The 13,809-nt window shown below is 38.2% G+C and overlaps 1 protein-coding gene across 3 annotated transcripts in view; it reads left to right on the top strand.

Moving 5' to 3' along the window:
• Positions 1 to 13,809, top strand: part of BRDT (bromodomain testis associated) — a 63,794-nt gene that overhangs the window by 38,450 nt on the left and 11,535 nt on the right. For all 3 annotated transcript variants that reach the window (XM_054476468.1, XM_054476484.1, XM_054476476.1), the window contains 4 exons: positions 2,154 to 2,215; positions 3,218 to 3,268; positions 5,038 to 5,209; positions 12,844 to 12,944. In XM_054476468.1, coding sequence (XP_054332443.1) covers positions 2,154 to 2,215; positions 3,218 to 3,268; positions 5,038 to 5,209; positions 12,844 to 12,944 — 386 coding nt within the window. The remainder of the gene's footprint in view (positions 1 to 2,153; positions 2,216 to 3,217; positions 3,269 to 5,037; positions 5,210 to 12,843; positions 12,945 to 13,809) is intronic.

Here is a 13,809-nt window from a genome sequence, read left to right as displayed (position 1 = left end):
AAGTGATCCACCTGCCTCGGCCTCCCAAAGTGTTGGGATTACAGGCGTGAGCCACTGCGCCAGCCTTTAGGTGCTAAGTTTTATAATAATTTTGAGCTTAGTTTTATATATTAGAAAACTAAGGTGATGCCCTTGAATTTTTTTTTTTTAGTAGAACACCAATCTAGTATGTCATATTTGTACTAAAGAGTTTATATTGTAGGACAATGTAGTTTTAGGTGCATATTTGAATAATTTAGATGTATAGATATACATATATGATCATATTAATGAAGTCTTTGGTTTTTGTTGTTTTTTTTGTTCAAAGTTGAAACCATAATTTCTCCTTTATGCTTATGATTATTTTTAGACAGAGTCTGGCTCTGTGACCCAGGCTGGAGTGCAGTAGTGCAATCTCGGCTCACTGCAACCTCTGCCTTTTGGGCTCAAGCGATTCTCCTTCCTCAGCCTCCCAAATAGCTGGGACTACAGGTGCACACCACCACACCTGGCTAATTTTTGTATTTTTACTAGAGATGGGGTGTCAACTTGTTGGCCAGGCTGGTCTTGAACTCCTGACCTCAAGTGATCTAACCGTCTCGGCCTCCCAAAGTGCTGGGATTACAGGCATGAGCCACCATGCACTGCCTAATATGTCCTTTAAATGCAAAAGCTACCTGGATGTATATTCTCAATCTTCTCAGTCTGTCTCTTTCTCTTCCTCCTATGCCTAGCCCGCAACACTTAAATAATACTTAGCTGAGTGACATTAAGAAGGTTCATGTCATTTTAAATACTTGAATTATTTAAATTAAAGGATGTCATTGAGTGGCATTTAGCAATTTTAACAATGTCCAGCATCAAACATTTTAGGAGAGGAAAGAACAATAACACATCCAGTGGAAACTGATGGCTTTTCAGAAGGCAGAAGATAATTATTAAAATTAGAATGTTTTAAGTTTGAATAATGTTTGGTGTTGACCATCCGTGGTGTCCTGGAGCATGAAACAAATAACACTCAGGTGGTCATGAAAGCTGGCTTGGAGAGACTGATCAAGGCAGTTACTACCAGTTTGGTGCTTTACCTTACTGACCCAGGATTATGACTGGGGAGGATAGCATCAGAAACAATTGTAGGATAAAGAAAGAGAAACCCACTAGCACCCTGTTGGAGAGATCTCTTTTTATGTCTGCTTCTACTGCCAGTGTCAGCTGTACAGTATTTCTAAAGGCAGAGGAGATACTATAAAACTCATTTCTTGCTGTATAGCTGAGGCTGCCAAATAGCTTCGCAGTCAATCAGATACAATCTTTATTACAGAGTTTAGCAAGCACAGCAGACCTTTCCACAGAACTAAAATAGCTTTACTTTTAATAAAAGACTGTATCCTCTCAGGTAAATGACATCCCCTTCTCTTATAGTAAATTCTTTATTTTTTAAATTAAGCCTCTTAGGGCTATATTTATGGCTACTTGATAAAAGGGGATTTTAGCATAATGGATGCTGCTTGTTTGAAACCTTATCTCTGTTGCAACATATTCCTTTTTAAACTGTCAATTATTCAAGCTTGTTACTGTTATGTAACTTACTGTGCTTTTTGGCCTAAACATAATGAAAATTGAAATTTGTGAGTGGATATTTACTCCTCTATAGGAAAATAAAATAATCTTGAAAGCAGGTATCCCTTTAGAAATTTTAGCTGATTCAAAGAGGGTGAAAACCTGTGACTCTAAGGATTTCTTGATATGAGAGGTTGGTAATAAAGGCATTTTCTTGAAATCACCCCTATATTTCTTTCTTTTTTTGAGACGGAGTCTCGCTCTCTTGCCCAGCCTGGAGTGCAGTGGCGTGATCTTGGCTCACTGCAACCTCCGCTTCTCAGGTTCAAGCGATTCTCCTGCCTCAGCCTCCTGAGTAGCTGGGACTACAGGCATGTGCCACCACACCCTGCTAATTTTTTGTATTTTTAGTAGAGATGGGGTTTCACTGTGTTAGCCAGGATGGTCTCCATCTCCTGACCTCGTGATCCACCCGCCTCGGCCTCCCAAAGTGCTGGGATTACAGGCATGAGCCACTGTGCCCAGCCTCCACTGTGTTTCTAATATGGAAAAATTATAACTTGGTATTTTTTCAGCTAATAAATATTAAAATATTTATGTGTATACATTTGCAGAAATGTTCCCTAAGTTTACAGAAGTAAAACCAAATGATTCTCCTTCTAAAGAGAATGTAAAGGTAAGTGAATTCTTTATTTGTATCTCTGAATTTTAAAAGTATGTATAACTCATGAGTATAGTAGTAGCTGTCTTTAAAATTGTTTTCAATTTTATTTACACGAAGAAAGTTGTCACTGTTTTTAGCTTATCAACTAAATGTTCAATGATTTCTTCCTGAAGAAAACCGAATAGGGAAGCTATTTGACTTCATTTTGCAATAAGATATAACTGTTATATAAGCCAAATGGATAAGTAGAACAAATTCTAGAAGCTTCAGCTTATCCCTGAGAGTCTGAATACAGAGGGATGGCCTTGGTATCCTGAATGAGTGTACAGAACTATGCATACAGTGAAGTGAAATTTCTCAAAAGGTGGTAGGAGAATGGTAGTTAAGGTTTCTACAGATAAAGCTTATAATTGCCAGCTATCCATTTTGGCACATCTATGTTTGACTAGTAGTTGATGTGCTTTGAAAAGAACAGAAGTGGCCGGGCGTGGTGGCTCACGCCTGTAATCCCAGGACTTTGGGAGGCCGAGGCGGGCAGATCACGAGGTCAGGAGATCGAGACCATCCTGGCTAACACAGTGAAACCCCATCTCTACTAAAAATACAAAAAATTAGCCGGGCGTGATGCCATGCGCCTGTAATCCCAGCTACTTGGGAGGCTGAGGCAGGAGGATGGCGTGAACCCGGGAGGCAGAGCTTGCAGTGAGCCAAGATTGTGCCACTGCACTCCAGCCTGGGCGACAGAGCAAGACTCTGTCTCAAAAAAAAAAAAAAAGAAAAAAGAACAGAAGTGATTTTTTTACTAGCTCAAGTTGTCATCCTCATATACGTTTTTTTTTCCCTTTGTACCCCTTCCAAACATAGAATTATTTATGTAACAACATCTAACTAGGTTAGGGAAACACAATAACAAATAATACTGTCTTAAAAGAGCTCTAATTTGTGAAAAAGGAATATAATCACATGGTTAAGAGATAATATGATTAATGCTATAATCTATATAATTATTTTTAGAAAATGAAGAATGAATGTATACTGCCTGAAGGAAGAACAGGCGTCACACAGGTAATGCTTAAAATGTGTTTTAAAGAACGGGGAAGAAATGGTTTACATATAGATTAGGGGCTTATTTTTTAAAATAAGTAATAGCATGAAGAGAGGCAAAAAAAAAAAACAAAAACCACAGCAAGTATATTCAGAGAAATATGGAAGCTGAGGGTATTTATTAGATGGCTTGGAGTATATAACGGGGCTTTGGACACGTAAGTGAAATTATACATATATATATTTTGTTGTTGTTGTTGAGACAGTCGCGCTCCATCACCCAGGCTGGAGTGCAGTGGCACGATCTTCCCTCACTTCAACCTCCGCCTTTCGGGTTCAAGTGATTCTCATGCCTCAGTCTCCAGAGTAGCTGAGACCACAGGCACACACCACCACGCCCAGCTAATTTTTGTATTTTTAGTAGAAACGAGGTTTCACCATGTTGGCCAAGCTGGTCTCGAACTCCAGACTTTAGGTGACCCACTCACCTCAGCCTCCCAAAGTGCTGGGATTACAGGCGTGAGCCACCATGCCTGGCCTTCCCGTTCCTTTTGAATAGGAAGAAGTTATAGATGGTCTGTCTTGCCAAAGGTGTATTAGTGGAATAAAAAAATTATGTCAAGTTATGAAGGAACTTTGGAAGCATTTTTATCTCAATACGTAGCATGTAGAATGCCACCTTTTTTAATGGTCTATTTTTGGTCAAAATTTTTTCACTTTCACTCACTGAGGAAAAAAATGCCTATTTATGGTAAAAGGTAGTATATATTAATCCATAGGTTCATGTATGAATGTATATATTTGTGTAGTTCAGAAAGTGATTTTTTTCTTTGGCTGATTTAAACCTGAGCATTAGGCTTTGAGCTTTGGCCTGGATCTATATTGTTGTAATAAACATTCCTATGGCATTTGTTTTATTCATATTTGCATAGGTGTTACTTGTACACTTGCCTACCTACTCCCTCACCCCAATGCCTTGTTAGACAAAGGAGAAAGACTGTCTTATTTATCTCTGTACCATCTACAACTCAGAGCTTAGTTAGATAAGGCTACTGGGCTTTGCTACTGTAACTTCGCTTGCCACAGAATAGGTGTGAGATTTTAGGTAAGCTGCTTCTATTATTTCTAGAAAATGTAAGTAGAGATAAAAATTATACTTAACTCATAGCATTATTGTGAGAATTAAAGAAAAACTATATAAAGGACTTACCCTGGTACCTCACACATAGTAAACATTAAATAAATGTTAGCTATTATTACACTACAGCTTTTACTTAATAGTTACCTGAATATTGAATTAGAATTTATTGATAGTCTTGTGGGTTGACCATGATGTAATTTTAAATTTATCCCCTTATGTCTATAATACAGTAAGGAAAAATGGCTAAAGTAAGTGAATTGGTCTCTGGATTTGCTATAAAAGCTCAGGGGTTTGTTTTGTTTTGTTTTTTAGTAATTACAGGAAAGCTTTAAATGAATAGCATTGTTTAATAGTATACATGTATACTCATGTAAAATATACATGCATACTCATAACTAAGATCATAGGCTTTGACTTACTCTACCTCTTGTAAGCCATATAATGGCCAAGTTATTTAATGCTTTTAAACCCCAGTTTGCTCATTTGCAAGATAGGGATAACTATACATTATAGATTTGTGTGACTTAAATAATAAGGTATTTTAAAAAGGTAGCATTAAATTATATTCTTGACTCTTGTGTTTCTGTTCTCTTTGGTATACTTCTTGTATAGTTAAAACTAAGTGATAACTTTGATTTTGTTTTAACAGATAGAATATTGTGTGCAGGACACAACCTCTGCCAATACTACCCTTGTTCATCAGATCACACCTTCACATGTAATGCCACCGAATCACCACCAATTAGCATTTAATTATCAAGAATTAGAACGTTTACAGACTGTGAAAAACATTTCACCTTTACAAATTCTGCCTCCCTCAGGTAAGAAATTAACAAGTAAACAACTGTTATTGAGAAATTGACTTCTAAACCTATACATATATGAAAATGTTATGGTCATCTTAAATGTTAAATATCTGGGAAATACCAACAATCATAATTAGTAAATTCCAGGTTACAAATAATCACTGAAGCACATCGTTAGCAATTATCTGCTTTATACCTGTAGGCATTCATTATATTTAAAAGAAAGAAAATTATGTATACAGTTCACACCCAATTTACTTTCATGTAAATTATATACATTGGTATGATATATATATATATATACACACACACGCACTACACATACAAATATTATATATATAAATTGTATACACATATATGTGTATAATATACATACATTTTACATACACAGACACACACACACACACCTGTTACTGCTGGAGCTCATACTACCAAGTTCTGAGCAGATCTGGGAAATGCTGTTTTAACTTCCATGACACCTATATGGGTTAGAAAAGTAGGAAAGAATAAGGGAAAGATACTTAGAGATTCTATAGGTAAAGAAATGAAGTTACAGATATATAAAATAGTTTACAGTTAAGGAAACTTGGGCTAGAAATATTTGCCTAAGGGTAGTTCCTATTTGTCTAAAACTGGTTAAATTTTTATATTTTTAGATTCATTTGACTTAATATCTTATCAGAAGGGAAAGTTTTGCCTGTCTCAACTTGGTTCTGTTGGGTTGAAGGAGATGTGTGGCACGAAGGGTACTTCTGATACGAGTTTAGCCTAGAGCATGACTAAACCTTAAGACACTAATGTATTTAGGCCTAGGTTAAGGGCAGATATGAATATTCCTTGTCTATTCTTCTTCCCTCTAGAATGTGCCCTGGTTTCCACTTGGCCACCCAAGGGCAGAGGTGTCTCCCTAGCAGAATACATTTCCAAGCTGTTTTACTGCAACACAGATTAGGAGGAAAAGGGAGACGTTTTGATCCTTCTTCACAGCTTTCAGTTTAAAAGCTCCCTACTATTCTGTGTGTGTGTGTGTGTTGTTTAAAGTTTTTTTTTGAGATGGAGTCGCGCTTTGTCTTGCAGGTGGGAGTGCAGTGGCACAATCTTGGCTCATTGCAATCTCAGCAATGATTCCCGGGTTCAAGCGATTCTCCTGCCTCAGCCTCCTGAGTAGCTGGGATTACAGGCATGTGCCACCATGCCCAGCTAATTTTTTTGTAGTTTTTTGTTTTTGTTTTTTTTTTGAGACGGAGTTTCATTCTTGTTGCCCAGCGTGGGTGCAGTGGTGCAATCTTGGCTCACTGCAACCTCCGTCTCCCAGGTTCACGTGATTCTCCTGTCTCAGCCTCCTGAGTAGCTGTGATTATAGGCATGTACCACCATGCCCAGCTAATTTTTTGTCTTTTTAGTGGAGACAGGGTTTCACCATGTTGGTCAGGCTGGTCTCGAACTCTTGACCTCAGATGATCCGCTTGCCTCAGCCTCCCTATTCTGTGTTTGAATATTCCATTTTGTCTTTAATTAAAGTTATATCTCTTCATTGTGGGGAAGGGAATGGAGATCAATGGAGAAAATATCTAAGGCCACACTGGAGGGCATTCCAGGAAGAAGAATAAACAAATATCCAATTCGTTTATTGGAAATGTTTATGTCTACTCTTTTTTGGAAATACATTTTCAAGATACTTGGAGAATAACAGAAGATATGATAGCTATAGGTCATGAGTTACCTAGAATACCAGTGCTATTAATTTGTATACAACAAATTGTATACAAATTTGTATACTTTTATTTGTGTACAACAAGGAGCTTTGTATAGGAAGCATAATCAGATTTTATTCAGTTTTATTTTATTTATTTATTTTTTTGACACAGAGTCTCGCCCTGTTGCCCAGGCTGGAGTGTAGTATCACAACCTCTGCTCACCGCAACCTCTGCCTCCCAGGTTCAAGCAATTCTCATGCCTCAGCCACCCAAGTAGTTGGGATTACAGGCATGCACCACCATACGCGGCTAATTTTTGTACTTTTTGTAGAGACGGTTTCGCCATGTTGGCCAGGCTGGTCTTGAACTCCTGGCCTCAAGTGATCCACCCACCTTGGCCTCCCAAAGTTCTGGGATTACAGGCGTGAGCCACCACACCCAGCCCCAGGTTTTATAATGGGGAAAAAATTGCTGCTTACCATGTAGAGGATGGATTAAGATGATGCTCTGATGTAGTTAGGATCAAGTAAGGACACTGCTGTAGTCTAGGAAATAAATTATTAGGACCAAAACTAACACAGCAACTATAGAAAGGATGTGGATATATAAGGTATTTTTGTGGCAGAATTGATATACTTTGTTAGGATGAATGAGCTACTGGGAGATTATCTAATAGTTGGATTGAAAACAGGAGACAGAACTCATTTGGCACATGTTTGAGATGTTACAGAATATCTAAGTGGAAATATAAAGCTAGAAATAGGTTTCTAGAACTAACAGGGTGTAACAGGAATTAGAAATTAGGAATTAACAGTATGTAGAAGCTACTTGAAGCCATAAGAATAAATGAAAACACCCAGGAAAATCTGCAGAGCAGGAAGAGAAAACCTTAAAGACAAAATTCTAAGAAATAAAACCTCCTCAGTAAAAGTAGAAAAAAATAGTTAAAAGAAGAGGTAATCAATGGTAGAGAAAAAGGAAAAATAGTGTAATAAAAGCCCAGGAAGATAGATTTTTTTTTTAGAAGGAAATCAAAAGTATCACATACTGCAGAGCATTTAAGTAGGATGAGGAATGGAGAGAGAGCATTACATTGGGAATGTGAGAATTTTTACTTTTGCGGAAGCTTTTTTAATACCCATTGTGATGGGGCAGAAACTAGATTGTTGTAAATTGAGAAGTAATGGAATTTGAGTGTAGTGAATGTAAAGCATTCTTTGAAGAACTTTGTTGGTAAAGAGGATGGGAAGATATTTGTGGCTTTAACAGGAAAATAGATTTTTTGGAGGAGTGGGCAAGATTATTTTGAGTTTTTTAATTGGAGAGATTTGACCATTTGAAGGCTCATTATAAAGAGCTAAAGTAGGAAAAAGTTACTCTTTTTACTAGAGTATGTTTTAGAAGAATGCTAGGGTAGCCTTGCCCTTGAAAAGGAATAGATTATGAAAAACAAAGGTGAGAATGTAGTCAGGGTGTTCTCTTATTCCTAATTTAAGAAAACCCCCTATCTATGAAAAGTCAGGCTTTTAATACCTACACCTTCAGTAAGGATCAGTTTATTATATTACTTGAAATTCTGTTTATATGATGCCTATTAGTAAGCTAATATATAAAGGAAAGTTTGGATGATGCCAGAGGAGCTGTTCTTTTGCAGTTAGCAAGATTCTGAGAAACAACATGGTTTACATTTGCCAACTGTAGGTGGCACTATGCCCAAGGGAAATTGCAAATGTATGTGAGCCATAAAATTTATAGAGACGTTTTCTTTTGCTGGAGTTAAATCTCAATAGAAATAAATTTTTTGTTAAACCTTATAATTAAATGATAAAAGCAATGTGTTGAAGTTTTCTTATTGGAAAAATAGTTTGACAAAATGTTAGAGTACATAAAAGATTAATAAGTGAATGTTTAAGTGTTACTGGTTTTCATCACACCTGCCCACATATGATCCCCACATGAAATGGACAATGTTGAATTTTTTTTCCTTATAAGTTGAAGCTTTTAGCCATACCCTTATCCTTATAGTTTACCCTTTCCCCTTCTCATAAAAACTTCACTAAATTGCCGCCATAAAAAGGGATGAGTTCATGTCCTTTGCAGGGACATGGATGAAGCTGGAAACCATCATCCTCAGCAAACTAACACGAGAACAGAAAACCAAACACTATATGTTCTCACTCATAAGTGGGAGTTGAACACTGACAGCACATGAACACAGGGAGGGGAACATCACACACTGGGGCCTGTTGGGGGATAGGGGGCTAGCAGAGGGGTAGCATTAGGAGAAATACCTAATGTGGATGACGGGTTGATGGGTACAGCAAACCACTATGGCACGTGTATACCTATGTAACAAACCTGCACGTTCTGCGCATGTGTCCCAGAACTTAGAGTATAATAAATTTTTTTTTAAACTTCACCAAATTATATTGAGTTTTTAAAATATTTAGGCTGTTATATAAACATGAATTCATAATTGCAAATGAAAAAGTAAATCCAGGAGTTTGCTATCTCATAGGAGAAATAAACAACTGGTATATAAAGTAAAAATAATGTACCCTTAAAGAAGCTAAAGTGAACCTTACGGAGGTGAAGAAGGCAGAATCACCTGATCTGTTTGGCAGATACGTATTTTACAGAATGAGTATCATTTGAGCTAGATATTGCAGAAAAAAAATAAGGCTTACCTATGTTTATTTAGTATGGAAAGGCATTTGGATGGAGGAAGCAACATGAATGTGAAGGTATTTAGGCAACTCATAATTCCTTGTGATTAAAGATTTGGTTGGATTAAACAGGAATGTGGAAAATTACAAAGGTAGACCAGGTTTAGATCATTTAACCCTTTAAGTCTAGATACTTTGGACTTAATTATAATAGCATAGTCAGTGGGGAGGCAATGAAGGTTTTTTGAGTGAGGGTGTGCCTCTGGGTGATTAATTTGCCAATATTATCTAGGTGAGTTGAAGGAAAGGAGAATATAGAGACCAGAGAAAGGAGGAGACCAGCTGGGCTGTTGCAGTAGTAGGGAAAAAATGACATAAAGTGATAGAAGGAAAGAGAAGGGGAAAGTTAAAAGAAATTACAAGAGTAGAATGGGCAGGTCTGCAAAATATGAAAACATGCTAGGTTAATAACCCAGGGATATAAGCTTTGATGGCTCACAGGATACTGGCTGGATACTGTCCAGGTTGACAGACCTGGGACACAGATGAAGAATAGGCTTCTGAGGAAAGATGAGTTTTGTAATGTTTTGAGGTATCACAGGGTCATTCATGTAAAAATATTTTTCAGAGAGTTGGACCCTTGACATACTTCCTAGGCTTTTATGACACCTCTCTTAACCATCCCATCTGTCTGTCCCTTACAGATATCTCTTTATTTGCCTCCCTTTAGATGTTGATAATTCTCTGAATTGCATCCTTAAGCCTCTCTGTTTTTTTCATCTACCCCAGAATTTCCCAACCATGTTTCAAAGCACAGTCTTACTGAATGAATGTCCCCTCAGCTCTTATAGCAATGAGCTCGGAGCAGCCTTCCCATTTATGCAGGTGGCCATACATTGATCATTTTCTATATGTCATGACATGGAAAAGGTTGGAAGTAGTGCTCTATACTTGGGTGATCTTTGGCATCCATGACTTCTAGTCTCATTTTTACAATTCAAATGTATCCAGGCCCCAGGCGTGTTTATACAACTCTACTAATGTCTTTACTTAAACATCACATAGGCATTCCAAACACAGCCATGTAAAAACTGAATTCCCCCTTTTAGTCCCCAGATTTTATTTATTTTTTTGAGACAGTCTTCCTGTGTTGCTCAGGCTGGAGTACAGTGGCGCAAACATGGCTCACTGCAGCCTCAACCTCCTGGGCTCAAGTCATCCTCCTACCTCACCCTCTCAAGTAGCTGGGACCACAAATGTGTGCCACTGTGCCCAGCTAAGTTTTTATTTGTTTGTTTTGTCTTGTTTGGTAGAGATGGGATCTCACCATGGCTGGTCTCAAACTTCTGGGCTTAAGGAATCTTCCCGCCTTGGCCTCCCAAAGTGCTGGGATTGCAGGCCTGAGCCAGTGCACCCAGCCTGGTCCCCAGATTTTAATCCTTCCTCTTTAATTGTCAATAATGGCACTATCACCACTTACCAACTTAGAATCAGCAAATTAAGGGTCACTTTAGAATTTCACTTACCATACATACTTTTTCTCCTTCCTAAATAATCACTGACAGGAAGCAGAGAAGGGAAGGTAGTCCTATACTTACAGCTTTTCTCACTATTTTTTTCCTTTCCTTGTTGAAGTGAGGAAACATGGCTACATTGGGGCTGTGTATAGACGTACAAATTAAAAATGTGAGCTTTTGTTCTGCATTCTCTGACAGTGTTTTTGTCTTGCCCTCCTATGCTCACTGCTATTCCTTGATGTTCCTTGCTCTCTTCTTCTAACCTCAACCTCAGAGTATGATTTAGCCAGAGAATCAGTCAAGGGATTGATGGGTGGTAGAAGCTTAAATGTAAGTCCCTGTAATATGTAAGTGGCCAGGATTTTGTTAGTTTGGGTTAGTTAACAAAGACAGCAGCTCAGTTTTGATTTGTCCCTCTTGTTCTTCAGCCACGAATTAGAACCTGTAGACTATGACTAGAGAGAATTGAATCAAGTGGTCAATTAAGTTTCATGCATCAGGATGTTCCATGTTGCGGATGACAGAAAACTCAGCCCAAACTGATTTAATAAAGGAATTTTGTTGGCATACATAAGCAATAGTCCAAAGATAGGTCAATCTTTTAGTCATGGCTTGATAAGGGCTCACACTCTGTAGTTAATGTTCACCAATAATAATAAATGAAATATTTGCATTAAAACTTAAGAATTAATGAGATTGCATAGTTTGTTCTCCTCACCTCAGAGTCAGACTTACTGCATTTCTCATCCCTGTTCTCTTGGTAGCTATTTTGAGTGTCTGGTATCTTAGTTTCCCTCTCTGTGTTTTTTTGTCTCCAATTGGCCACCCAGGCAGCATCTTTCCCTTGGAAGCCCTGCACTGGCTTAGGTCTGCTCTTCCTAAATGAGTTACTGATGGTGAGATAGAATTACCAGGATTGGCTTGGCCTAATTAAAACCCACGTCTAGGCTGGGCACGTAATACCTGAGGATAGTTACTACGTTTTAGTCATCCTTATGTTCCCAGTGCTTAGTACATAGTATATGCTCAGTAAATGTTTAGCGATAACTGGGTTTTATCAGCAGTCTAAATTGCTTTAGATAAGTTATGCTATGGTTTTGAATGTTTGTCCTCTCCAAAACTCACGTTGAAATTTACAGGCCTGGCCAGCCACAATGGCTCATGCCTGTAATCCCAGCACTTTGGGAGGCTGAGGCGGGCGGATCACTGAAGGTCAGGAGTTCAAGTCCAGCCTGGCCAACATGGTAAAACCCCATCTCTACTAAAAATACAAAAATTAGCCAGGCATGGTGGTGGGCGCCTGTAATCCCAGCTACTCAGGAGGCTAAAGCAGGGGAATTGCTTGAACCCTGGAGGTGGAGGTTGCAGTGAGCCAAGATTGCGCCACTGTACTTCAGCTTGGAGCATCAAAGCAAGACCCTCTCCCAAAAAAAAAAACACCTCTGGAGCTGAGGTCAGTCTAAACTGGAGAGCTGCTATAGCATGGGGTCAGATAAAAAGGTTTTGGTGGGTGAGTATGTCAGCTATACTTCATGCTGACCAGAACAAGCAAAAATAACAAAAAAAGAGCAAAGTGTTAACTTTCAAATGAGAAATATTTTACAGTATAACAAGTCCCTAACTAAGAATATTCCAAAGTTAAATGATGCATCAAAAAATTAGTCTCTTTGTTTTCATAGTGTCTGACCTGGAAGGAAAAATAAAATCAAATTCTGGGTAAGTAGGATGAAATATTTTAATTATACTATTCTAAAAATGTGTGCATCCAGGTGATTCTGAACAGCTCTCAAATGGCATAACTGTGATGCATCCATCTGGTGATAATGACACAACGATGTTAGAATCTGAATGTCAAGCTCCTGTGCAGAAGGTAAAAGTAATGTTTTTTTTTTTTTCTAACAAACCTTGAAGGGATTTGAAATTGGGTTTGAAAGTGGTACAAGAGGTATTTAAAAGCCCTGACTTAAATGAAATGTTGGATCTCTAAGCCTAATTTTTGCCTACGTAATTTTTTAAAAAAGTACTTGTGAGCAACATCCTTCCCCTACCCACCTACCTACCTATCATTGGTCCTCTTGTTTGTGTTTTTTTGTTGTTGCTGTTGTTTTTGAGACGGATTCTCACTCTGTCACCTAGGCTGGAGTGCAGTGGCATGATCTCGGCTCACTGCAACCTCTGCCTCCCAGATTCAAGCGATTCTCATGCCTCAGCCTCCCAAGTAGCTGGGACTACAGGTGTGTACCACCATGCCCAGCTAATTTTTTGTATTTTTATTGGAGGAGACAGTGTTTCGCCACATTGGCCAGGTTGGTCTCGAACTCCTGATCTTAGGTGATCCACCCACCTGGCCTCTCAAACTGTTGGGATTATAGGCATGAGCTACCACGCTTGGCCCTCTTGTTTGTGTTTAATTGAAAGTTCTATAATGTTGATATTTGCCAGTGATCTCAATTTTAAAGCATGTCATAAAACCATCTTTTAGAATCTATTCTAGGGATATCTAAGAAATCCAAGGGATTTCCTAATGGAGTCTTAATGTCTACTTAATCTTCAAATTATATACTGATATCATTCTTTCAACAAATAGATTATTGGGATACATTAAGATACATAAGGTACTGTTCAAGGTGTTTTCAGAAACTATGAAAGGAATATTTTTATATATTCTCTCTCTATCCCCCTCCCTCCCTCTGTTCCATTACCCTCTACTTCTTACCTTTTCCTTACAAGTACTT

Source organism: Pongo pygmaeus, chromosome 1, assembly GCF_028885625.2.
Source record: "Pongo pygmaeus isolate AG05252 chromosome 1, NHGRI_mPonPyg2-v2.0_pri, whole genome shotgun sequence".
NCBI lineage: Eukaryota > Metazoa > Chordata > Mammalia > Primates > Hominidae > Pongo > Pongo pygmaeus.
This window is presented reverse-complemented; position numbering and strand designations above follow the sequence as displayed.